Source organism: Taudactylus pleione, unplaced genomic scaffold (genome assembly GCF_031769625.1).
Source record: "Taudactylus pleione unplaced genomic scaffold, aTauple2 ptg001017l, whole genome shotgun sequence".
NCBI classification, from domain to species: domain Eukaryota; kingdom Metazoa; phylum Chordata; class Amphibia; order Anura; family Myobatrachidae; genus Taudactylus; species Taudactylus pleione.
The window spans coordinates 230990-256531 of NW_028285418.1; the positions used below are offsets into that span (position 1 = coordinate 230990).

At 46.0% G+C, this 25542-nt stretch overlaps 1 protein-coding gene across 6 annotated transcripts in view; it reads left to right on the forward strand.

Annotated features, from left to right (window-relative positions):
• Positions 1 to 2142: 2142 nt before the first annotated feature.
• The window catches only part of KCTD18 (potassium channel tetramerization domain containing 18), a 34678-nt gene continuing 11278 nt past the window's right edge, over positions 2143 to 25542 (forward strand). Inside the window, exons 1-5 of one of the 6 annotated variants that reach the window (XM_088461100.1) lie at positions 2143 to 2213; positions 3623 to 3810; positions 4334 to 4545; positions 7275 to 7468; positions 11057 to 11151. In XM_088461100.1, the coding sequence (XP_088317226.1) occupies positions 3651 to 3810; positions 4334 to 4545; positions 7275 to 7468; positions 11057 to 11151 (661 nt within the window). In that variant the 5' untranslated portion in view covers positions 2143 to 2213; positions 3623 to 3650. The other 5 variants (XM_088461097.1, XM_088461096.1, XM_088461099.1 and 2 more) reach the window with 5 other exon arrangements.

The window sequence follows — 25542 nt, forward strand, 5'->3', positions numbered from 1 at the left end:
CAGCGAGAGGTGATGAGGAGACACGGAGGACAGTGAGAGGTGATGAGAGAGGAGACACGGAGGACAGTGAGAGGTGATGAGAGGAGAAACGGAGAACAGCGAGAGGTGATGAGAGAGGAGACACGGAGGACAGCGAGAGGTGATGAGAGAGGAGACACGGAGGACAGCGAGAGGTGATGAGAGAGGAGATACTGAGGACAGTGAGAGGTGATGAGAGAGGAGACACTGAGGACAGTGAGAGGTGATGAGAGAGGAGACACGGAGGACAGCGAGAGGTGATGAGAGAGGAGAAACGGAGAACAGCGAGAGGTGATGAGAGAGGAGACACTGAGGACAGCGAGAGGTGATGAGAGAGGAGACACGGAGGACAGTGAGAGGTGATGAGAGAGGAGACACGGAGGACAGTGAGAGGTGATGAGAGAGGAGACACGGAGGACAGCGAGAAGTGATGAGAGAGGAGACACGGAGGACAGCGAGAGGTGATGAGAGGAGAAACGGAGAACAGCGAGAGGTGATGAGAAAGGAGACACGGAGGACAGCGAGAGGTGATGAGAGAGGAGACACGGAGGACAGCGAGAGGTGATGAGAGAGGAGACACTGAGGAGAGTGAGAGGGGATGAGAGAGGAGACACGGAAGACAGTGAGAGGTGATGAGAGAGGAGACACGGAGGACAGTGAGAGGTGATGAGACAGGAGACACGGAGGACAGTGAGAGGTGATGAGACAGGAGACCCGGAGGATAGTGAGAGGTGATGAGAGAGGAGACACGGAGGATAGTGAGAGGTGATGAGAGAGGAGACACGGAGGACAGTGAGAGGTGATGAGAGAGGCGACACTGAGGACAGTGAGAGGTGATGAGAGAGGAGACACGGAGGACAGCGAGAGGTGATGAGAGAGGAGACACTGAGGACAGCGAGAGGTGATGAGAGAGGAGATGCGGAGGACAGTGAGAGGTGATGAGAGAGGAGACGCGGAGGACAGCGAGAGGTGATGAGGAGACACGGAGGACAGTGAGAGGTGATGAGAGAGGAGACACGGAGGACAGTGAGAGGTGATGAGAGGAGAAACGGAGAACAGCGAGAGGTGATGAGAGAGGAGACACGGAGGACAGCGAGAGGTGATGAGAGAGGAGACACGGAGGACAGCGAGAGGTGATGAGAGAGGAGACACTGAGGACAGCGAGAGGTGATGAGAGAGGAGACACTGAGGACAGCGAGAGGTGATGAGAGAGGAGACACGGAGGACAGTGAGAGGTGATGAGACAGGAGACACGGAGGATAGTGAGAGGTGATGAGAGAGGAGACACGGAGGACAGTGAGAGGTGATGAGACAGGAGACACGGAGGATAGTGAGAGGTGATGAGAGAGGAGACACGGAGGACAGTGAGAGGTGATGAGACAGGAGACACGGAGGACAGCGAGAGGTGATGAGAGAGGAGACACTGAGGACAGCGAGAGGTGATGAGAGAGGAGACACTGAGGACAGCGAGAGGTGATGAGAGAGGAGACACGGAGGACAGTGAGAGGTGATGAGACAGGAGACACGGAGGATAGTGAGAGGTGATGAGAGAGGAGACACGGAGGACAGTGAGAGGTGATGAGACAGGAGACACGGAGGATAGTGAGAGGTGATGAGAGAGGAGACACAGAGGATAGTGAGAGGTGATGAGAGAGGAGACACAGAGGGATGGGGGGGGGTCAAAAAACATGAGTGTAATGTGCCCTAAGTGTTCTGTTGCCGCCCTGCCATACTGCCACTTCTAAATTTCCCATTTCGACCACTGGGTAATAGGGTTGTAGTGGGGACATGTGACAGCTGGGTGGGGGCAGTAGTGGGGACGTATAACAGCTGGGTGGGGGCAGTAGTGGGGACACAGGATAGCCCCTGGGTGGGGGCAGTAGTGGGGACACAGGATAGCCCCTGGGTGGGGGTAGTGGTGGGGACACAGGATAGCCCCTGGGTGGGGGTAGTGGTGAGGACACAGGATAGCCCCTGGGTGGGGGTAGTGGTGATAAACCCTCCGGCCCCCGGACTGCAGGAATCAGACCTAGCAGGTGATGCGGCCTCTGCGCTCCCCTAGGATCTGTATAATAACCCCCTGAGCTCAGCCTCGGTCACATCCTGCTACAGAGACCAGGCTGCCCGGGGTGCTGCACACCAAAACCTCCCTCCACGGCCGCATGACACAGCTGCAGCCGCCCCGGGTGGGAAAGGTATAAATCCGCTTCGCTCGCCACAATAATATATTCCCCCCTCTGTGCCCACTTGGATGGTAGGGAAAGATGTTGGACGCTGGCTGATGACGTCATTGTACATAAACTGAAGGGGATCTAGACTAGTTCCACTGTAGTTTCCTGCTCACAGAGTGCACCAAAAAAAGAAAGTTAACCGCTCGCCACATGGTTATATTCCCCCTCTATGCCCACTTGGATTGTAGTGAACGACGTTGGACACTGCTGATGACGTCATGTTCATATCTACTGAAGGGGATCTAGCTGTTACCCTAATTTTTGGGGGGGTAACAGGTGCAGGGAGGAGCCGGCAGATCACGCGACAGCTATAGGACATTCCGGAAGCGGCCGTGGAACGCACGGCTGGAGCGCTCAGGTGAGGAATCGGCACTTCCGGGAGTGCGCTGCGCATGCGCAGATGGTGGACATTTTCCAACTGCTCCTGTTCCTTGTTGCTCTGCACCCGGGGGCCGGCGCTGTAAGTGATGTAGGGGGGCAGTGGCTTGGTGTGTGCCCTCTGTGCTCAGCTTGCATGCTGCTGCTGTGTGGGGTATATAATAAGGGACGGCTCGGATTATGGGGCAGGGAATGAGGCATGTACAGCAGCAGCAGGGTCAGAATGTGGTACTGGCGTATTTAGTATTATTATTATTATATTATATATTGAATAATAAGTTAGTTATATAGCGCACACATATATCAGTCATTCACATCACTGCCTGCAGCAGTGGCGCTTACAATCTATATAAATATATATATATATATATACTGGATATTCAGGGAAAGCGGCTTTACTTAAAGCGTAGACATACGTTAGAATAAATAATTTAATTCACGACACCAATGGGTAAGGACGACCCTGCTTGCGAGAGCTTACACTCTAAAGCTGGGTACGCACCATGCGATGGTGCGACCCAGTGACGATGAGGTGTAACGATACATTGCGCACGCTGCACACACTGCGCGTTCCGGTGTACGACAGCACAATGTGTGCATGTAACGGCACTGCGTCCTTCATCGCATCGTTCCATCTGCCGTGCAGGAGAGCGGATGGGGTGATACGATGAGCAACGGATGGGGCGTCCACACTATACGATGTGTACCATATACCATTCCGATCCGCATCGGACTGATATATCATACAATGCATCGTAAAGTGTGTATCAAGCTTTAATATATATGGACGCATGTAATAAAATAAAAAAACAGACTGGGTAATAACAGGCAAAGAGGTAAGGGGGGCCCTGCTTACAATCTATAGCAATATATCAGAAAAGCTTTGTATTATGTCATATCTAACTAGAAACATCCAGGACGCACCATCTAGTACAAACTAGATTATTATTATTATTTTTTTTATTATTATTTATTTCATTTTTGTTGATGTGCAGATGACTTAGAAAAAAAATTGAAGCCACAATGGAAGATGAAGCTGCGCAGAATGATTTGTCCGACGTGCTTCGGCTCAATGTGGGGGGGTGTTTGTTTACCGCAAGACGGGAGTCTCTGTGCCGCTTCAAGGATTCAATGCTGGCGTCTATGTTCAGTGGTCGCTTCCCATTAAAACTTGATGAATCCGGTAAGAGATTTTTTTTTCACTCTTAAAGTGCAATTGTTGGCTTGCGGGATGTAGTGATGAGAGGTCTTAATGCCGACAGCGGAATCCCGGCAAGGGATGTAACATAGGCGTCGAAACAGCGACGCCTATGTTAATCCCGATGCCGAGGACGCCAGCCCAAACGAAAGTAAGTCCGGGAGCCCTTAGCGTTAGCGCGGGGGGGGTTAGTATTATGGGGTCTAGCGTGGTTAGGTTTGGGGGGGGGGGGAGATTAGGGTTGGGCACCCCTAGGAGGAGGGTTAGGAACCACCGAGGGGAGGTTACGTTCAGGCACTGGGAGGGAGGTTAGGGTTAGGCACTAAGGGGGAAAGTTAAGGTTAGGCACCACTAAGGGAGGGTTAGTATACTTACCTACCCCAGTCCGGATCTCCTCATGTCGGGCATACGCTGTCAGGCTAAACAGCCGCCGGCATTTCAATCCCATTCCCTCATTTACATATTCTGCATAAGACCCTGAAAATAACCAGCTCTTCTTTATTTGCAGGTCGTTGCCTGATTGATAGAAATGGGCATCTATTTAGATATATACTAGAATATCTGCATGGAGAAGTACGAATCCCTGAGGATGAGCAAATGAGAATTGCCCTACAAGAAGAGGCTGATTACTTTGGAATTCCTTACCCCTACACCCTTACCGATCACCTGGCCAATGAACTGGAGACCTATTCTTCCAAGTCAAACCTGGAGCTCAAAAAGGTCGGAAAAATCATCCTACTAAAATTGTACAAGCAAACTTATATATACATCTAAATTAGCGGCACTCACCCTGGAGTACAAGTATCCCCAGGGGTACTAGCTGTGATGTTCAGGGGTACACAAAATAAATGTCTGAACATCCTTGACATTTCTACCCCATGTATCACAGTAGGACCCTGATAGCAGGAAAATACAGTAACATAGGCATGGCCATCGATGGTTGACCGCTGATGGCAGATGATTTTTACCATCGATGGAGATGCAGATAGTTTCCCGTCATCGATGGCAGCTGTGGACTTGATGATTTAATTTTTTAAAAATGTTCCCACACTTGCACTGCAGAGCCACTAGGCTGTCAGCCAGTAGTGCTGCACCACGGTCGGCAGGAGCCATCGATGGTACACAATTACACAGTTTCATACTATCGATGGTTCAGTCCATATTTTACATCGATGGCAGGCACACCAGTGGCTCTACCAGCAGTGACTGTCACTGGTGTTTCCTGCATAATAGAGATTATCTGGATGTAGCGTTTTCTTCATAAAACAGATTATCTGGATATGTCATAACCTGCAACATTAGCCTATGCAGTTACATGATATATATGTTTTACCAGTTTCTAGTTGATTCAAAACAATAAAGTTGTAAAAAACAATTGTAGTCAAAGTTAGAGAATAAATTGGCCTATCCCCTGTATTCCTGTAATTGTTGGTACATAACATAACTTCAAAGAGCAATAAGGGGCATATTCAATTAAGTGCGAAAAGCCGTTTTCGAAGAAAAAGTTTCACCGGTGACGTCATTTAGCCAGGCGAAAACTTATCCCAATTGTGGCGTCTTTTCGCCGGTGTGGAAACTCAATGTATTGGTATAGGCGAAAAAGATTTGCCTATGAAACCTGGCGTAAAAAAGTGCAGAATTGCGGTTTTGGGGTGTCACCAAAGGTAAGCTGCGTCAAAAAAATCCTAAAAAAATGTAAAGAACACCCCAAACAATGACTTTGAAAAAGGGGGTAAAAAAAAGTACAAAGTTGTGGTACAAAATTAAAAACCCGTCGAAATTGATTTTGGGGGCGGGGGTTTGGGTCTGCAAGTATGGGGGTATTTTTTTTGTTTGCAGGTGCTTGCTGAAGGTGTTTTTTTTCAAAAATTTTTTAAAACTTCACTTTTGCAATTTTTAACCATGCCAGCACCCATTTTCATGTACCCCAAATTTGCTGGGACTAGTTATTTTCACCCAAAAAACCTGCTACATGCTATTCTTCACCACTTGTGCAAAGACGCTAATTAGCAGCTAATGTGAACATTTAAGTACCCCAAATAGCTTCAGTAGGGCTAATCGGGGACATCTACAATGATCCCCAATGTTAGTGCATCTTTTGGGGGGTGTACGGCTGATTTCCCCAAATCTGACAGTACTTTTCGCCTGTTTGCGTTTTGCCGGGTGCCATTTTCTAATTGAATACGATGATAAGTGGGGACGCGCGCTATACTTTTTTGCATGGAAAACCAGCGACGACGGCGAAAAGTACTCGACTTTTCGCACCTAATTGATTATGCCCCAAGAATGTATATGTGGACTACAGTGTTATTTTTATTTTACTTTTTTCATTAATTGCAATTTGGATATCTATCTATCTATCTATCTATCTATCTATCTATCTATCTATCTATCTATCTATCTATCTATCTATCTATCTATCTCCTGTTAGATAAATCTCCAGTTCTCAGCATTTATTCTGTTTGTGTGTCTTTTTTTTTTTTTTAATTCTTGTTTAGAACACATTTATTATTTTTATATCTATCGATACATAAACATCTTATCTAAGAGCAATTGTATCCGTTAGACATGTATTACTTTGTAAGTGTTGGGGGTACAAATAGCGCAAATGAGATGACAGGGGGCACACAGTTAGAAAATGATTAAGAACCACTGATCCAGAACATAATCGTTCAGTCTGTAAATCCTTATAATGAACATCAATATAAAAATCTGCTACGGTCTGTCCGACGGCTCCCACTGCTAGGGAGACAGTACAGTTCTATCCGGATTCCTGAGAGGAGCTGGACCCGCCGGGAACCGGGTAAAATACTGGGGCAGGAGGGAACAGGGAGAAGGGGTGGGACAGAGCAGCCGTCAGAGCAGGTTGCGGACCAGCAGATAGAGGGGGTGGAATGGGGCGGAGCAGGGGGGGCAGATTTTAGGTGACTCAGCGTAAGCCGGGATCCTTTACTAATAAATTATAGCTGTATACAAACTTATAATATTGCAATAACCGTTATATTCATACAATTCACTTGGTATATCATTGAGGCATGAGGCACAAAGAATCCACCACTGTTTTATACCTGTGAGACTATGCACCACTGTTTTATACCTGTGAGACTATGCACCACTGTTTTAAGCCTGTTAGATAAAGTGTTTGTGTGATAGGGATTTGTATATATGTATGTGTGTGTGTATATATATATATATATATATATACTACATAGACTATAATATAATATGTTATTGATGTCACGAGTGTCTACTGACTGGATAGGCCTGTGTATAGTCCGCTGTAACCAGAGAATTACGGGGGTGATGGCCAAAATTGCTTTGTGTAAGAGAGAACAATTAACACTTGTACGAAATGATGAAATGTTTTCTTATGTGTTGAATAACATGATAAGTGTAAAGCACGTGACCTGTTTCTCAATGATGTTCTTGGACATCTATTTCTCCTGCAGGTACTGTTTGATTTCTGTGATAGCTATGGTGTTATATGCACCAAGCCCACGGTCTGGGTGCTGCATTACTTGCACACAAGTGGCTCTAGTTGTGAAAGTAAGGTCATTGGCGTCTATGCCACCAAGGAAGACGGAAATATTGCTATTCGCAATCGACTGGGGACTAGAATTAATCATAAACACATGTACAAGAGGTGAGTATTATTAATCATATACGCATGTATAACAGATCAGTAGGAGTAATCACATGTATAACAGGTCAGTAGGAGTAATCACATGTATAACAGGTCAGTAGGAGTAATCACATGTATAACAGGTCAGTAGGAGTAATCACATACACATGGATAACAGGTCAGTAGGAGTAATCACATACACATGGATAACAGGTCAGTAGGAGTAATCACATACACATGTACAACAGGTCAGTAGGAGTAATCACATACACATGTATAACAGGTCAGTAGGAGTAATCACATACACATGTATAACAGGTCAGTAGGAGTAATTACATACACATGTATAACAGGTCAGTAGGATTAATCACATGTATAACAGCTCAGTAGGAGTAATCACATACACATGTACAACAGGTCAGTAGGAGTAATCACATACACATGTATAACAGGTCAGTAGGAGTAATCACTTACACATGGATAACAGGTCAGTAGGAGTTATCACATACACACGTATAATAGATCAGTAGGATTAATCACATACACATGTATAACAGATCAGTAGGAGTAATCACATACACATGTATAACAGGTCAGTAGAAGTAATAATATACGCATGTATAACAGGTCAGTAGGATTAATCACATGTATAACAGGTCAGTAGGAGTAATCACATACACATGTATAACAGGTCAGTAGGAGTAGTCACATGTATAACAGGTCAGTAAGAGTAATCACATACACATGTATAACAGGTCAGTAGGTGTAATCACATGTATAACAGGTGAGTAGGAGTAATCACATACACATGTATAACAGGTCAGTAGGAGTAATTACATACATATGTATAACAGGTCAGTAGGAGTAATTACATACACATGTATAACAGGTCAGTAGGAGTAATCACATACACATGTATAACAGGTCAGTAGGAGTACTCACACATGTATAACAGGTCAGTAGAAGTAATCACATACACATGTATAACAGGTCAGTAGAAGTAATCACATACACATGTATAACAGGTCAGTAGGAGTAATCACATGTATAACAGGTCAGTAGAAGTAATCACATACACATGTATAACAGGTCAGTAGGAGTAATCACATACACATGTATAACAGGTCAGTAGGAGTAATTACATACACATGTATAACAGGTCAGTAGGAGTAATTACATACACATGTATAACAGGTCAGTAGGAGTAATTACATACACATGTATAACAGGTCAGTAGGAGTAATTACATACACATGTATAACAGGTCAGTAGGAGTAATTACATACACATGTATAACAGGTCAGTAGGAGTAATTACATACACATGTATAACAGGTCAGTAGGAGTAATCACATACACATGTATAACAGGTCAGTAGGAGTAATTACATACACATGTATAACAGGTGAGTAGGAGTAATCACATATACATGTATAACAGGTCAGTAGGAGTAATCACATGTATAACAGGTCAGTAGGAGTAATCACATACACATGTATAACAGGTCAGTAGGAGTAATCACATACACATGTATAACAGGTCAGTAGGAGTAATCACATACACATGTATAACAGGTGAGTAGGAGTAATCACATACACATGTATAACAGGTCAGTAGAAGTAATAATATACGCATGTATAACAGGTCAGTAGGATTAATCACATTGTATAACAGGTCAGTAGGAGTAATCACATACACATGTATAACAGGTCAGTAGGAGTAATCACATGTATAACAGGTCAGTAGGAGTAATCACATACACATGTATAACAGGTCAGTAGGAGTAATCACATACACATGTATAACAGGTCAGTAGGAGTAATCACATACACATGTATAACAGGTCAGTAGGAGTAATCACATACACATGTATAACAGGTCAGTAGGAGTAATCACATACACATGTATAACAGGTCAGTAGAAGTAATAATATACGCATGTATAACAGGTCAGTAGGATTAATCACATGTATAACAGGTCAGTAGGAGTAATCACATACACATGTATAACAGGTCAGTAGGAGTAATCACATACACATGTATAACAGGTCAGTAGGAGTAATCACATACACACGTATAATAGATCAGTAGGATTAATCACATACACATGTATAACAGATCAGTAGGAGTAATCACATACACATGTATAACAGGTCAGTAGAAGTAATAATATACGCATGTATAACAGGTCAGTAGGATTAATCACATGTATAACAGGTCAGTAGGAGTAGTCACATGTATAACAGGTCAGTAAGAGTAATCACATACACATGTATAACAGGTCAGTAGGTGTAATCACATGTATAACAGGTGAGTAGGAGTAATCACATACACATGTATAACAGGTCAGTAGAAGTAATCACATACACATGTATAACAGGTCAGTAGGAGTAATCACATGTATAACAGGTCAGTAGAAGTAATCACATACACATGTATAACAGGTCAGTAGGAGTAATCACATACACATGTATAACAGGTCAGTAGGAGTAATTACATACACATGTATAACAGGTCAGTAGGAGTAATTACATACACATGTATAACAGGTCAGTAGGAGTAATTACATACACATGTATAACAGGTCAGTAGGAGTAATTACATACACATGTATAACAGGTCAGTAGGAGTAATTACATACACATGTATAACAGGTCAGTAGGAGTAATTACATACACATGTATAACAGGTCAGTAAGAGTAATCACATACACATGTATAACAGGTCAGTAGGTGTAATCACATGTATAACAGGTGAGTAGGAGTAATCACATACACATGTATAACAGGTCAGTAGGAGTAATCACATACACATGTATAACAGGTCAGTAGGAGTAATCACATACACATGTATAACAGGTCAGTAGAAGTAATAATATACGCATGTATAACAGGTCAGTAGGAGTAATTACATACACATGTATAACAGGTCAGTAGGAGTAATCACATACACATGTATAACAGGTCAGTAGGAGTAATCACATGTATAACAGGTCAGTAGGAGTAATCACATACACATGTATAACAGGTCAGTAGGAGTAATCACATACACATGTATAACAGGTCAGTAGAAGTAATAATATACGCATGTATAACAGGTCAGTAGGATTAATCACATGTATAACAGGTCAGTAGGAGTAATCACATGTATAAAAGGTCAGTAAGAGTAATCACATACACATGTGTAATGGGGGGTGGCTAGCCAGATGCGGACGTTTTCGCGGTCAGTGACTGCCACGTTTTCCACAGTAGCACTGGTATTGGCGGCCATGTTCAGACATACATTCTGCGCCTCCATAGGGCCGGTGCAATGTCCGACGGTGCGACTTCAAAGCAGTGGATTAGCGCTGCAGAAAGCGGGCATTTCTGCACCAAGTCCATCAGCTGCGGCATCAGCAAAATAGCATAAAGCCGCAGTAGCACTGCGCAAAAAGTTTGTCACGCCGGCATTATCCTCCACCTCTGAATCAGACCCAATATGCGATTTAGGACGCAGAATTGAGGCAATAGTGCCATATAGAGGGCAGAGAGCATAAGTGTATGAGGGCACATCTGTAGCTGTGCGTTATAGTGTGTGATGCTTCTATGTCATTCATTGTCTTGCTGCGGTAGGGAAGCTGGCAGTAACATCCAGTATATCCTGAGCTACTACAGTGTGTCTGAGCTGAGAGCCTTGATGGATGCCTTTGAGACCTGGGAAGGAAGAGGTAAGGGCGTTTGCATAGACCATGTCCGCAATTTGCCTTTTCCAGATTCACCCCATAGATATGCGCAGAGTAACATGCGATGTCTGATCTCCCGTTACTGGCTGGTGCGCACAGCCGAGTATCATCTGTAATTGAATTGACCCTTAAAAAGTGCATTTGTAAAATGAAGTTTCTTTTTGTATTTTTTTTTAATGCATGGCAACTTTAAATGCCATAAATATTAACAATGACTCTTTGATTGAAGTTGATTTACGTATGAAATTAGTCCTTATGCACCAAACAGCTCGGCACGCCCTATCCCATATGACTAGGCATGCACCGATTGTCTCTTTCTTCAGGGTCCATAGGGATCCACAGGGATACCATGAGGATATTGTGGTCATGCCCGGCGACAGATGAGGGACTAAGGGCACACCTGTGCCGGACCCCGAGGTTCTGAGGAGCCCCGAGGGCTCAGGGCAGTGGCGTTACTATGGAGGGTGCAGGGGGTGCGGTTGCTTTGGCCCAGTGATTGCACCCTCCATTTGCCTGGGCGCCCACTGAGATTGTGTTAACGGCGGGCGCCCGGCTCCTTCTCCAATCCCCCCGCCCGGCGCCAGCCAGAGGACGGAGCTCACTCCTGAGCCCCGGCTTCCGGGTCCCGCAGTGCACTATGGGAGTGACGTCATGACGTCACTCCCATAGTTTCGAGGAGCCGGCGCCGGGGACGGACGACAGCAGGCACTGGAGGGGGTTTAAGTTAAGTATTTTTAATTTTTTTTGTGTGTATGTTGGTGCATAATATGGGGGGCACTACAGGGGCCTTACTACTGGGGGCATAATATGGGGGCACTACAGGGGCCTTACTACTGGGGGCATAATATGGGGACACTACAGGGGGCATTACAGGGGTCTGCCTTATTACAGGGGCCTTACAACTGGGGGCATAATATATGGCCACTACAGGGGGCATTAAAGGGGCCTTACTACTGGGGGCATAATATGGGGGCACTACAGGGGCCTTATTACTGGGGACACAACAGGGGGCATTACAGGGGCCTTACTTCTGGGGGCATAAAATGGGGGCATTACAGGGGGCATAATATGGGGGCACTACAGGGGCCTTACTACTGGGGCATAATATGGGGGCAATACAGGGGCCTTACAATTGGGGGCATAATATGGGGCCACTGCAGGGGGCAGTACAGGGGTCTGCCTTACTGCAGGGGGCATTACAGGGGCCTTACTACTGGGGGCATAATATGGGGGCACTACAGGGGCCTTATTACTGGGGACACAACAGGGGGCATTACAGGGGCCTTACTTCTGGGGGCATAATATGGGGGCACTACAGGGGGCATAATATTGGGGCACTACAGGGGGCATTACAGGGGCCTTACAACTGGGGGCATAATATATGGCCACTACAGGAGGCATTACAGGGGCCTTACTACTGGGGGCATAATATGGGGGCACTACAGGGGCCTTATTACTGGATACACAACGGGGCATTACAGGAGCCTTACTTCTGGGGGCATAATATGGGGGCACTTCTGGGGGCATAATATGGGGGCATTACAGAGGCCTTACTACTGGGAGCATAATATGGGGGCACTACAGGGGCCTTAATACTGGGGGCATAATATGGGGGCAATACAGGGGCCTTAAAATTGGGGGCATAATATGGGGCCACTGCAGGGGGCATTACAGGGGTCTGCCTTACTGCAGGGGGCATTACAGGGGCCTTACAACTGGGGGCATAATATATGGCCACTACAGGGGGCATTACAGGGGCCTTACTACTGGGGGCATAATATGGGGGCACTACAGGGGCCTTATTACTGGGGACACAACAGGGGGCATTACAGGGGCCTTACTTCTGGGGGCATAATATGGGGGCACTTCAGGGGGCATTACAGGGGCCTTACAACTGGGGGGCATAATATATGGCCACTACAGGAGGCATTACAGGAGCCTTACTACTGGGGGCATAATATGGGGCACTACAGGGGCCTTATTACTGGGGACACAACAGGGGGCATTACAGGGGCCTTCTGGGGGCATAATATGGGGGCACTACAGAGGGCATTACATGGGCCTTACAACTGGGGGCATTACAGAGGCCTTACTACTGGGAGTATAATATGGGGGCACTACAGGGGGCATTACAGGGGCCTTACTTCTGGGGGCATAATATGGGGGCACTTCAGGGGGCATAATATGGGGGCATTACAGGGGCCTTACTACTGGGGGCATAATATGGGGGCACTACAGGGGCCTTACTACTGGGGGCACTACAGGGGCCTTACTACTGGGGGCATAATATGTATGGGGGGACTACAGGGGTTATTACAGGGGCATAATATGGGGGAACTACTGGGGGCACTACAGGGGCCTTACTACTGGGGCATAATATGGGGGCTGTCACTGCTGGCATCGGCAAGGGGTCGAGGTGGGGGGCGAGAAATATCTGTGTAATGGGCCCCAAGATTTCTGTTGCCGGCCCTGATTGTGATTGGAGAGGTCCAGCACCAAACAGTTAAATCTTCATCTCCCAGGATGCCTCAGGTCCTCCTCCATATATGCCCTAGCTACATCCATTCAGTTGTTTGTTTGGTGCGGCAGGATTAAGGCGTACCTTTGTAACGGGACTGCTCAGGCAGTCCTAAGTTTTTAATGTTTTATTTTATTTCTATGTTTCTCCTTCATCCACTAGGGGACACTGGAGCTCAAGACAGTGGGGTATAGACGGTGGTAGAGTAGAGCCTGGCACTTTAAATAATTTAGAAGTGTGACTGGTTCCTCCCCCTCTATGCCCCATCAGCCCCAGTTTAGAAAATGGGAAGAGCTAGATCCCCTTTAGTTTCTGTATGTAAGAGATGTACTTATATAGTTGTTCCTGGGGCACTACGTGTCTAGGTTCAGCTCAGGCTGTTCTATGAGGGGCATTCTACCTCACAACTCTTGGGTCTTGGGCTATCTCATCGCGACCCTGGACTATATAAAGTGTGGCACTGTCCCCGTCAGTTTATATCTGAGGTGCCACTTGTCAAAGGGGCCTATTATTGTTTTAAATTTCTGGGGTGCACTTGGTCAGCGCCCGGTACTTATAAGACTACTTAGAATACTGTATTCTTAGTGTCTATAAGCATGCTGATCTACTGGTGCAGGAGTCTCAGTAGACTTACTCCATGGTACTATCTCTTCCTTTCGAAGAGATTGACTTCTCAGGCAACTATGTTTACGTATGTATTTAAGTAGGTGTGTGTATATGTATGTTATATATATATATATATATATGTCATCTCACGTCCCACTCAAAGAACGAGGCGGCACTCCCAGTAGATTATAATACAAAAAAAGGGTGTATTGGATAATTTCAGTGACACATTATATCATCGACGTTTCAAGGGCCGTGGACCTTTTCATCAGGATGGGTCACATTATGTGAAAAAAACAATCAAACCTGCGTGTGCAGGCATCTTACCTTATACAGCTGAAGTTCTCCTCCCCACAGCGCTACTGCCCGAGCAGGAGGCGGGCCACCCGACTAGCCGGAAAACCGGAAGTGACGGAGGGGATGACGCATGCGGTTGCCTAGCAACCCCTAACACAACACACCTCTCTGGCTAGCAACGCTGTGGTGTGAGGAAAAGAGTGAATCATACTGTTAAATCAGACCATGTACATAACACATGGAAATTCATAGGTGAGACATACAGTGTTACAAGTGATACAATTAAAAAAAACAATAAAAAGGAGGAAAACGTGTGTATGTATGTGTGTGTGTATATATATATATATATATATATATATATATATATATATATATATATACATACACAGTGATAGCTTAAATATTATGTATATGAATATATCACTTGCAACACTGTATTGGAATTGTGTAAATTTAAAAAAAGTAAGTTGCGCACTGTTCAAACTGACTACGAGGATCAACGAGTATACAGATGGCTTGCAGGCTCGACACCCAGGAGTGGTTATGAACAGAATCGCCAGTGTCCAACCTGGCGTAATAGACAATTACAAAGACGTGAAGCACATAAATCAAATGGTGACAGTGATTTCGTTGTGAACGATTCAGATGAGTCAAGTTCGGCATCTAATACCCAAGTGTCTCGTTCTACGAGGTCAAAAAACGACAACCCGGGACCAGGCCTACCAGACGGGGGGGGGGGGGGGGCAGAACGAAAGAATTGGCAAAACCACCATCCAACAGGAGAAAACTAATTTTTAATTTGTCTTTTCGGAGCCTTAGTGACATGGAGATCTCTGTTTTAGATAAAGTGTTATCTTTCATTCCCAGTAACCCTCATCAGGACCTTCCATGGAAGGTTGATTTACATAAATTCAGCCGTTCCTTGAGAATCAGGGAATTTTTTCAATACAAATCAGCAATACATCCTGATCCCTTTGATGAGTTTTTTCAGAGACACTCTAAGTCATCTTTTGATCCTCCATCATCTAATGCCTCGTTAAAAACCTTTACCCGTTTGTTGGATGAGTCCATCACCAAATTTGACAAAGCACCTAAACAACATCGCCATAATTTGTGTCGTGAACAAAAGCTTGCTTTAAATAATCTTGCAGCCTGTAAAGATATTGTTATTCGCCCTGCTGATAAGGGCGGAGGCATCATAGTGATGGACACCATGAAATATCTTGCGAACATTGATCGACAACTTGCTGACCGTGACACATATATAGACGTTTACACCAAGATCCCTCTACAGAGTACAAGAACAGCCTGGACTCTATTCTCACTATGGCGTTTCAAAATCTATTGATTAATAAAAAATGGTTAGATGCCCTCACAGTGGATTTTCCACTAGTCCCGGTTATCTACACCATTCCCAAGTTGCACAAGGATGCCAGAGATCCCCCGGGCAGACCTATTATTTCTGCCCGGGGTTCCCTGTTACAGCCCATTTCTCAATTTTTAGATTTTTTTTGTTACAGCCATTAGTTATGAAACAGACAACTTTTTTAAAGGACACTACTCAGTTTTTGTTGAAACTTAATAGTTTGGGAAATGTACCCTCGGGCACCATCATGTGCACGCTTGACGTGAAAAATTTATTTCTACTTCAGGGTCCATAGGGGGTCCACAGGGTTGACCTTGGGGGTATAGGTTGGGAACCAAATCCGGGCACCACGCAGTTAAAGCTTTTAGCTCCCAGGATGCACTGGGTCCACTCTCCCTATAACCCCACCCCCAAGCCAGAGGCACCTCAGTTTAAGTTGGTGCCCGGCCGGAGTCGGGTCACCGTTAGCGCAGGGGGAGCTGATTAGCAGCCCCTAAGCTTATTTTATTTTTTTAGGGACAAAGTTTTTTTTGGACTTTGGACTCTTCAGAGCGGCAGCGTCGGACTGTCCATAGGACGTCTAAGCTGCCGCTCCGTCACCCCGCTGGCGCTGAGACGCCAGTACAGATCTGGGGATCTCAGCGGGACCCCAGAGTCTGTACTAGCCGGACTCTGCGGGCGCCCAGGACTGCTGCCGGATCCACGGGGAGCAGGTAAGGTCGCGGATCACCGCTTGCGGTGATCCGCGCATTTCAAATGCAGTCCTGTGCCTCCGGTCTCAGGGGACAGACCGGAGGCGCCGGCAGTGGCGGCGGGCCCCCCATACCCCGTGTGTCCACTAGACCACCAGGGACTTAACGATCGGTGCAGGGAGCCGGCGTCCCGGGGGTTAATAGCCGGCCAGGGGAGGCAGCCTTCCCTGTTACAGCGGCTCCTCCCCTCAGCTCAGCGCGCCTTTCAGTATCCATAGTCTGGCGTCGCTGAGCTGCTTCCTCCGCGGGCCACGCTTCCTCTGAGGTCTCCAGCGGCCATTTTATCTCTGTGGTGCAGCAGAAATCTCTCAGGATGGCAGTGAGTCCAGTCCCCCTGCGTACCTCACCATCAGGTCAGTGTACACAGCGCTGTAGCCTTCCCAGACACTGAATCTGTGCAGTTGAATGCAGTGTAATAGTGCAGTATATTATATGACATGTTTATGTATATATGTATATATCTGCATTGTATGTGACTTATGCTAGTGCTGACTGTACTTTATTCTCTCACCTGTCAGTGTATATCTATCCCTTTTCTTTATCTGCCCTAATACAGCTGTACTTAGGGTGGTTCTGAGACCTCACATTTATATACTTGTTAATATTTGTGTGGTTTGTCACATACTGTTGCGTGCTGCACGTTGCCATATTTTAGATGGACCTGTGTGTTGCATACGCTGAAAATGGGTCCCTGCAGCTAATTTTTGGCATCAGTCAGGACCAGTATAGTGCTGCTTAATATTTCCGCCAAGATTGGTCAGATATGTCTGACCAGGAGATAGAGCGTTATACTGCACCCATTTTTACTATCCTGCAAGTCATGTGCTGCAGGTGTTAGTGCGGAGGATTTGACTCATAAAGGGTTCTGTATGTGGCGTCATCTGGTGCCGGCCTCTTTCACGACCCCCTTGGGCGGTTTGTTTTCTCGGGATCCTCTCAATTGCGGATCGCCGGGCGGGCCCCATTGTTGTACCTCACTTGGGGTTACTTCACCATACTGCCCTTTTCATCTCAGGGTATCTCGCAGCTTCTTGCACTCTTCCCCTGTGACACAGACTACCGCTCCCTGCAGGGGTTTTTCGCAGTATATGAATTCCCCCTGGTGCCACAATAGTCTGTCATTCCCCTTGCAGGGATTACCACAACAGCCACCCTGGGTGGATGTCGTTTTCTACGAAACGCTAATTGGCGTGGTTGACGCCCTGTGGTTACTTCCCAGTTGGCTCTGCCGTGAACTGGGTACTGTTCGGGGCTCTTTCCCTCTTACACGGGGGGAAGCCTATTTCAGGTATTATTATCCCTGCTTTAGGGCTGGTAGCAGGTCCATTCTGGTTAGAGTGAATGTTGACCTGCACCTGTATCATACACCCTCAGTATTGCGTGCCTTCGGGTTACCTGTTGCTGACTAGCGGGTGGATCGCATAGCGGGACTCTGGCTGTTGCCAGATAGGAGGTGTTACAACAGTGTTTGGCCTCCTGTCCCAAATTCCCTGAGGGTCATCACGAGCCCCCCCTGGGGGGGATGGGCGTGTTACTCGTCTGATTACAGACGTTACTACGCCTCCCATTCCTGCGTGGTCGGATTCTTCGGATCCGTAGGTGGTAACTCTGCCTGAAATCAGTATACTTGCTTTCAGGAGTTGTTACCCATCCTACCATGGCTATAGCATGGTTGGTTAATACTATTGCATATTGGGTTGATGCATTTGTAATGTTTTTTCCCCTCCAACACGTCGGGGGTTCAAATGTATTTGGTCGCTCACGTAATATATGCTGTTGTCATAGGTGGAAATGCCTATATTGGATACCAGTCTCCTAACTTTCAGAGTTCCGGCTGCGACTGTATCCTCCGTAATACCCTATGGCTGCGCTCTGGGAATGCAGAGGTGCAGATACCATCTTTAGGGTTGATATTGTTTGGTCCTGACCTTGACAAGATTGTAGTAACATTGGCAGTATTACTAACGACAAGTTTACCGCTTTCAGCTATGCCCACTACAAGGCCTCAGACTAAGTCTGTTAAGTCTTTTTTGTCCTCTGGGTCAGCCTAAAGGTCTGTTTCTTCGTAGACTGTCGGCATCTACAAGGGCCGACATATCCAGTACCGAGCAGGCCTGGACTGCCAGCCGATCCTGCTTCTGAACCTACGGATATCTCTTCAGTCTGACGGGACAGGCCTACAACTGGGAGATACCGATTTTCTCAGTTCGCCCGGTATTAGTGTCAAGTTGCCGCGGCTACGTGGGTAGGAGGGTACGCCCTCTTTACAAGGGCCTTACAGATCCAGAAAGCTATGCAGTTGTTGCGGTAAGCGGAGCTAATTAGGCCATCCCCACTATCTCAGTGAGGGACTGGTTGTTCTGTTTTCTTTCTGGTGCGGTGGCTGAATGGTCCTCTTTGGCCTATTCTCTGTCTCAATTCCCTGAACCAGTTCCTAAAGCTACCTGGGCTCAGGAGGAAATCCCTATGCTCCATCATACGATGTTTGGAACCTGGGGACTTTAGGGTATCACTGGATATACAGGACGCGTGCCTACGGGTACTTACAGAGACCTTTCCTCAGCATGGGCTGAGGTTTGCTGTATCACAGCAACACTTACAATTTTTCGGGCTCTGCCTGTTGGGACTGTCCTCAGCCCCACAGGGGTTTACCAGCGTTTTGGATTTTCTGACAGTTCTTCTGTTCAGTATATCCCAATGCTCCTGTACCTGGACGGCCTCCTGCTCTTAGCGGGATCACCGGGGTACTTTACGGCCAGGTCAGGATGACTGTGGCTTCTTCAGGGTGCAGACGTTTAATCAACGGGGAAAAAGTCCTCCCTGCATCCCTCTCTGGGTATTCTTCATCTAGGATCCCTGCTGGATTCTCAGAATCTGAGAATTCTTCTGGCGTAAGACGGAATCTCCTCTCTTCCATTAGGAGTACATGGTTGTCTGCGCAGTCGACAGATGTCTTTACACTCTGGGATGCATGGTGGAATGGGCTCAGTTCCATTCCAGGCCTTTCCATAATTGGCTCATCTCCAGATGGAATGAGTTTTTTCTGTCGGATAACTGTTCAAACGATGATGCTCTCTCCGGAGGCAAGTCGGTCCCTGTCCGGGTGGCTATGGCCATCTCGTCCAGGGTTTTCTTTGCTAGGGACAGTGTCTGGATCGAATCCTTTTCAGTGCAGTTGGACGTCTGTCGATTCCACCCTGTCAATTAACTTACTCTGGCATAACTCTTGTTTCCCGGTGAACCTGAAAAGGTTCAGTCCGACAGGGTCAGGACAGTGGCTTCCTTTTTAGCAACACTGTTCGTTGGGTGGCAATGACAGGTATGTCACATATTCGGACATAGTCCGAGGGTCTCCTCCCGACCATCTCGGCAGCGTTCATTTCAGGAGCTCTCCATTGGGAAGCGGGAGTCCTCAGCCGTCACAACGTGCATCCCGGGGACTAGTCTCTTCCCCAAGAGAGGTTTCATCTCCTGGTGAGCAGGGGGGGCCCCCCTGAGGTGACCCTCATGGCCTTCTGACTTTATCACACTATGGTGTTACAGTTCAGCTCTGGGGATTCTGAAGCAAACTTCAGCGACTCTTTGTCGGTGAAGTGGTCCTTCCACTTTGTGTACCTGTGTTCTCCGGTCTCCCTTCTTCCTCGAGGTCTTTGGAAGTGTTTTCAATCGAGACGGAGATGCTTTCCTGCTGGTGGCTCCTGATTGCCCCAGATGTCAGGGGTACTTGGATCTTCGGAGTCTCTACATCGATACTCCATCCCTGATGCTTCACTGCCCGGACCTGTTGTCTCAAGGTCCTTGGTTTTGCCTTGGACCTGGGTCGTTTGTCTTTGACTGTGTCCTTACAGTGGTCTTACGGCTTCCCTGGCTTTGTCATCGTTGGAATGATTAGAGCACATGGATCAGCTTTTGCTGGGACCTACCACAAACTGTGGCAGCCATAAATCTTATGGTATTGTACCTGTCGATACAATCCTCCGGTGTCCAGGATTTCCAGATATTCTGGCATTTCTTCCGGCTGGCTTGGGTTTCACACTTGGCCTGGTCTTCCTGACAGTGCGGATCTCTACACTGTCAGTATGGTTAAGATATGGAATTGCTTCACTCTGGTATCCAGTTCATCCTTTGGAGTGTTTTCTTGATTATGCCTCCATTTGTCCTCCCTAGGGACTCCTTGGGAGTAAGTAGTGGTTCTTCGTTACCTCCGGGGACAGTCAATGGAACCGCTGGTTGTGATAGCCATTACATGGTCTATTGCTTAGGCTCTCTCTTTCTCTCAGGGTGTTTATATCAACCAGGAGAGTGTCTGAATTGGGAGCGTTCTCATGTGGCTCCCTCTTCTGGAGGGCATCATGTCAGGGTGGGAGTTGCTCTCGCCCTGTGTTTCTTCTTAGTGGTTTTCAGGTTCCATATTATTCTGGAACTTATGGTACGGCCATTCTGTCCCCAGTCCTCTCGGCTGGTGTGGCCTCATTGACTGTGGTCTGGCCTCTTTGGATTTATGTGATCCGTTCAGGTTCCTTACGGAAATCGGACTCCTTATTGGTGGTCTGAGATTTCTGGTTTTCACAGGAAAGGATGGCCGGCCTATAACCAAATGTTGGCTTGGATGGCCTCGTAGGTCTTCCTCAGGGGCATACTCATGGGTAGGCCTTCCTGTTGTTGATGCTTGTTTTTTCTCGGGCCATGTGACCCTCGTGTGCGGCTCGCTGTGGCGCCTCGGCTGTTTTGCCTTACTAGGTGGCCACGTGGTCTTCTGTCCACACCTTTTTAAGGTTCTAGGCATTGGTTTCCTTTGCCTCTCAGGATGCTTCCTTTTTGGCGACGGATTCTCCTCTCAGCACAGGAGCGTCCCCACCCTTGGTTGAACTGCTTTGGGACATCCCCAAGGTCAACCCTGTGGACCCCCTATGGACCCTGAAGTAGAAAACAAGAGATATGGTAAGAACTTACCTTTGTTATCTCTGTTTCTACGAAGTCCATAGGGTCCACAGGGCGCCCGCCCTGACGCACCTGGCTTCATATGGGCTGTGTGGCTGGTCACCGGTTTTCCGTCTCCCATTTCGGTGAGTATGGTTATTGAGTGTTCCAGTTTTCTCTCTCTTTTTCTCTCCTCCTCCGGCCTTTGGCTACTTACAAACTGAGGTGCCTCTGGCTTGGGGGTGGGGTTATAGGGAGAGTGGACCCAGTGCATCCTGGGAGCTAAAAGCTTTAACTGTGTGGTGCCCGGATTTGGTTCCCAACCTATACCCCCAAGGTCAACCCTGTGGACCCTATGGACTTCGTAGAAACAGAGATAACAAAGGTAAGTTCTTACCATATCTCTTGTTATACCATTATTCCCCATGATATGGGCCTGTGTTCCAATGCGGAGATTTTTGCAGGCCAATAATTTCGGTGCTCTGGATGTGGAATTGTTCCTAGAATTGTTGGAGTTCACTTTAACGAGGAATTTTTTTCCTCCAAAATAATCAATTTTATTTACAGTGTACCGGGTGTGCGATGGGTTCCAATGTGGCCCCATCGTATGCCAATGTGTTCACGTTCGAGCAGGAACATCGATTTTTCTTTTTGGACTCCAACTTTTCTAGGAACTTTATTCTATATACTAGATATATAGACGACCTGTTTTTGTTGTGGTCTGGTACGGAGCAGGAATTAACGGGGATGATTGATGCTATTAATGCTCAGGAGCAACCACTTAAATTTTCTTATAATTTAAGTACGTCGGAGATTAATTATCTAGACGTTAAAATTAAAATCATTGATAACAAGATCAGTACAGAAGTGTTCCATAAAACAACGGATCGTAACACTTTGTTACACTATAGCAGCTGCCATCCCCCAGCCTTGAAAAAAGCTTTACCAAAATCTCAAATGTACAGATCTGCGAGGATCACTTCGGATCCCCAAAGGGTCCCCGCCGCTTTGGATCAGGTAACCAAATCATTTGAGGAACGAGGGTATCCTAAGAACATCTTAAGGAATGCTAAGGAACAGGTTCTCAGGATTCCACGTACTGAGTTACTGAATCAGCAAGTAGGTAATCCCAAGATTAACAAAATCCCTTTTGTATCTGAGTATACGTTAGCCAGCCAGGTATTACCTAGGGCTTCACGAGCCCTGTGGCCTATTGTTTCTGGCGATCGGGAGTTACCGATTTTTAAAAATAAGGAAATTATGCCGTGTTACAAAAGGGGACGCAATTTGCGGGACATCTTGGTAAAATCTAGGATTACATCTAATATTGGTGAACCTAGTACGCACTTTTTGGTCCAAAAGAAAAAAACAGGCTGTTATAAATGTGCGTCATGTATCACTTGCAGAATCTGGCAATTATTTTAAACACCCACATATGGGCCGCAAATACGATATTCGTCATGTTCTCACATGTCAAACACAATTTGTTATATATACCATCATATGCCCTTGCGGGCTATATTATGTGGGTCAGACGATCCGTACTTTCAGGGAGCGAATGGCGCTCCCTCGCTCCACCATTCGAGGGGCTCTGGACGGACGTGAAAGTGACCAGCCCTGTGGCGCGTCACTTCAAAAATACACACCATCCCCTAGCAGCTTTAAAATATAAGATCATAGATCACATTCCAAAAGACATCAGGGGTGGGGATCGCTGTAAGAAATTGAGCCAATGCGAGGCTCGCTGGATCCACAGACTGGATACAATATCACCTAGAGGGCTTAATGAAACCCTTAGCCTGAGCGTGTTTGTGTGAACACGAGCAGTCCGTATGGAGTATATTTATATAAGGCCAATTGTTCAGATAGGTACATTGAGAATTTGGAAACACTTAGTTTATTTTTTGCTGATAGTGACGCATGGATATATATATCCATATTTTTGGAGGTTTCTTTTTGTATAATGTAGAGTTCGGGAAAAGTTTGTGTTATTAAGAGGAAGTAGCAGCAAAGTGAGGTTAGGCTTCATGTTTCCTGGTAATTCGGGGTTTGGTTATCTAGATAGACTTAGTTTTGTTTTGACTATGCTGTGCGTATATTCATATACATAATATTTAAGCTACCACTGTGTGTGTGTGTGTGTATATATATATATATATATATATATATATATTTTTTTTTTTTTCTTTTTTAATGTCTTTTTAATTGTATCACTTGCAACACTGTATGTCTCACCTATGAATTCCCATGTGTTATGTACATGGTCTGATTTAACAGTATGATTCACTCTTTTCCTCACACCACAGCGTTGCTAGCCAGAGAGGTGTGTTGTGTTAGGGGTTGCTAGGCAACCGCATGCGTCATCCCCTCCGTCACTTCCGGTTTTCCGGCTAGTCGGGTGGCCCGCCTCCTGCTTGGGCAGTAGCGCTGTGGGGAGGAGAACTTCAGCTGTATAAGGTAAGATGCCTGCACACGCAGGTTTGATTGTTTTTTTCACATAATGTGACCCATCCTGATGAAAAGGTCCACGGACCTTGAAACGTCGATGATATAATGTGTCACTGAAATTATCCAATACACCCATTTTTTGTATTATAATCTACTTGGAGTGTCGCCTCGTTCTTTGAGTGGGACGTGAGATGACTACATGTGTTTAGGAAGGCACCCCTCTGTTGGTGTAATCATCCAGAGTGCCAGGCTTCCATGGGAAGTATGTGTGTATATATATATGTGTGTGTGTATATATATATGTGTGTATGTATATGTGTGTGTGTATATGTGTATATACTCCTCTTTGTATGAATATTTCATAATAATCTGGAAAACCTCAATACAAAATATAGTTTTCCACACTGGCGCATAAGCATGTGTTCCCCCAAGTTCCTATGATATTATAGGCTCTTGCACAAATTTTCTTTTTCCACTTTTAGATTTCTTAATAAGGTTTGTACATCCCCAATTCCACTCCTCCGAAGATGTTATTCCTCGGTAAACAAATAAAATGAAAAAAACAAATATAGTGTAATACTGTCAAAAATTGCATAAATCGCCATATCCAAGGTGTAACCTTTATCGAAATTTCTCTCCCAAGTATCTTTGACAATCCTTCCGATTTCCAATAGTCAATTTGGATCTCCAATACAGGTTAAAAATACAGCATATTTATTTCTACATTGCACTCACATTAGACAAATTAAAACATGCATATATCACCATATCCTTAGTGAAGTTTTTTATGGATGACAATCTGTCCAGTGGCAACGGTAACCCTTTCACATGGTAACTTGGATTCCCCATGTCCCGGAAACCTGTCGCTCCAATCCCAAAAGGAAACCGCTCCACCTCCGATGATCCCCAAAAGATTACCTCCGCTTAATGCGTTTCAGACTCTTGGTGGTCCTTCAGAAGTGTGAGGTTATGCTCCACTGGGCTCATATAAATACCCCCACTCATTAGGTGATTATCACACCAAATTGCGCCTAAGTCCGTAACCGGAAGTGCGTCATCGCGTGGGACGCTCTGCATTCCAGCCACCGGAAGTGCGTCGCCGGATATGACTCAGTCACTATTGAGGCCCTGGGGGACCAATGTTCGGAGCTTATATATCCATTTCATCTCCGTCTTGGCGAGACGACTCTCTGTATCTTTTTCACGCCATGTTGGATTTATTTATTCAATCCCCCAGAACGTCTTAATATGGCACGAGTTTAAGTTGTAAACTTATTTAAAATGTGCGGAAACGGTATGCGTTTCCATCCTTTCTTAATGTTGTATAGATGTTCAGCTAATCTGATTTGAAGTTTCTACTCGTATATAAAGGAGTCCACATTGGCATTCTATCGCATAAATTATATTCTTTGAATTACTTGTAAGGAAATCCCTTATAGGGTATGTGATCCCCTTTACTTAAAATTCCT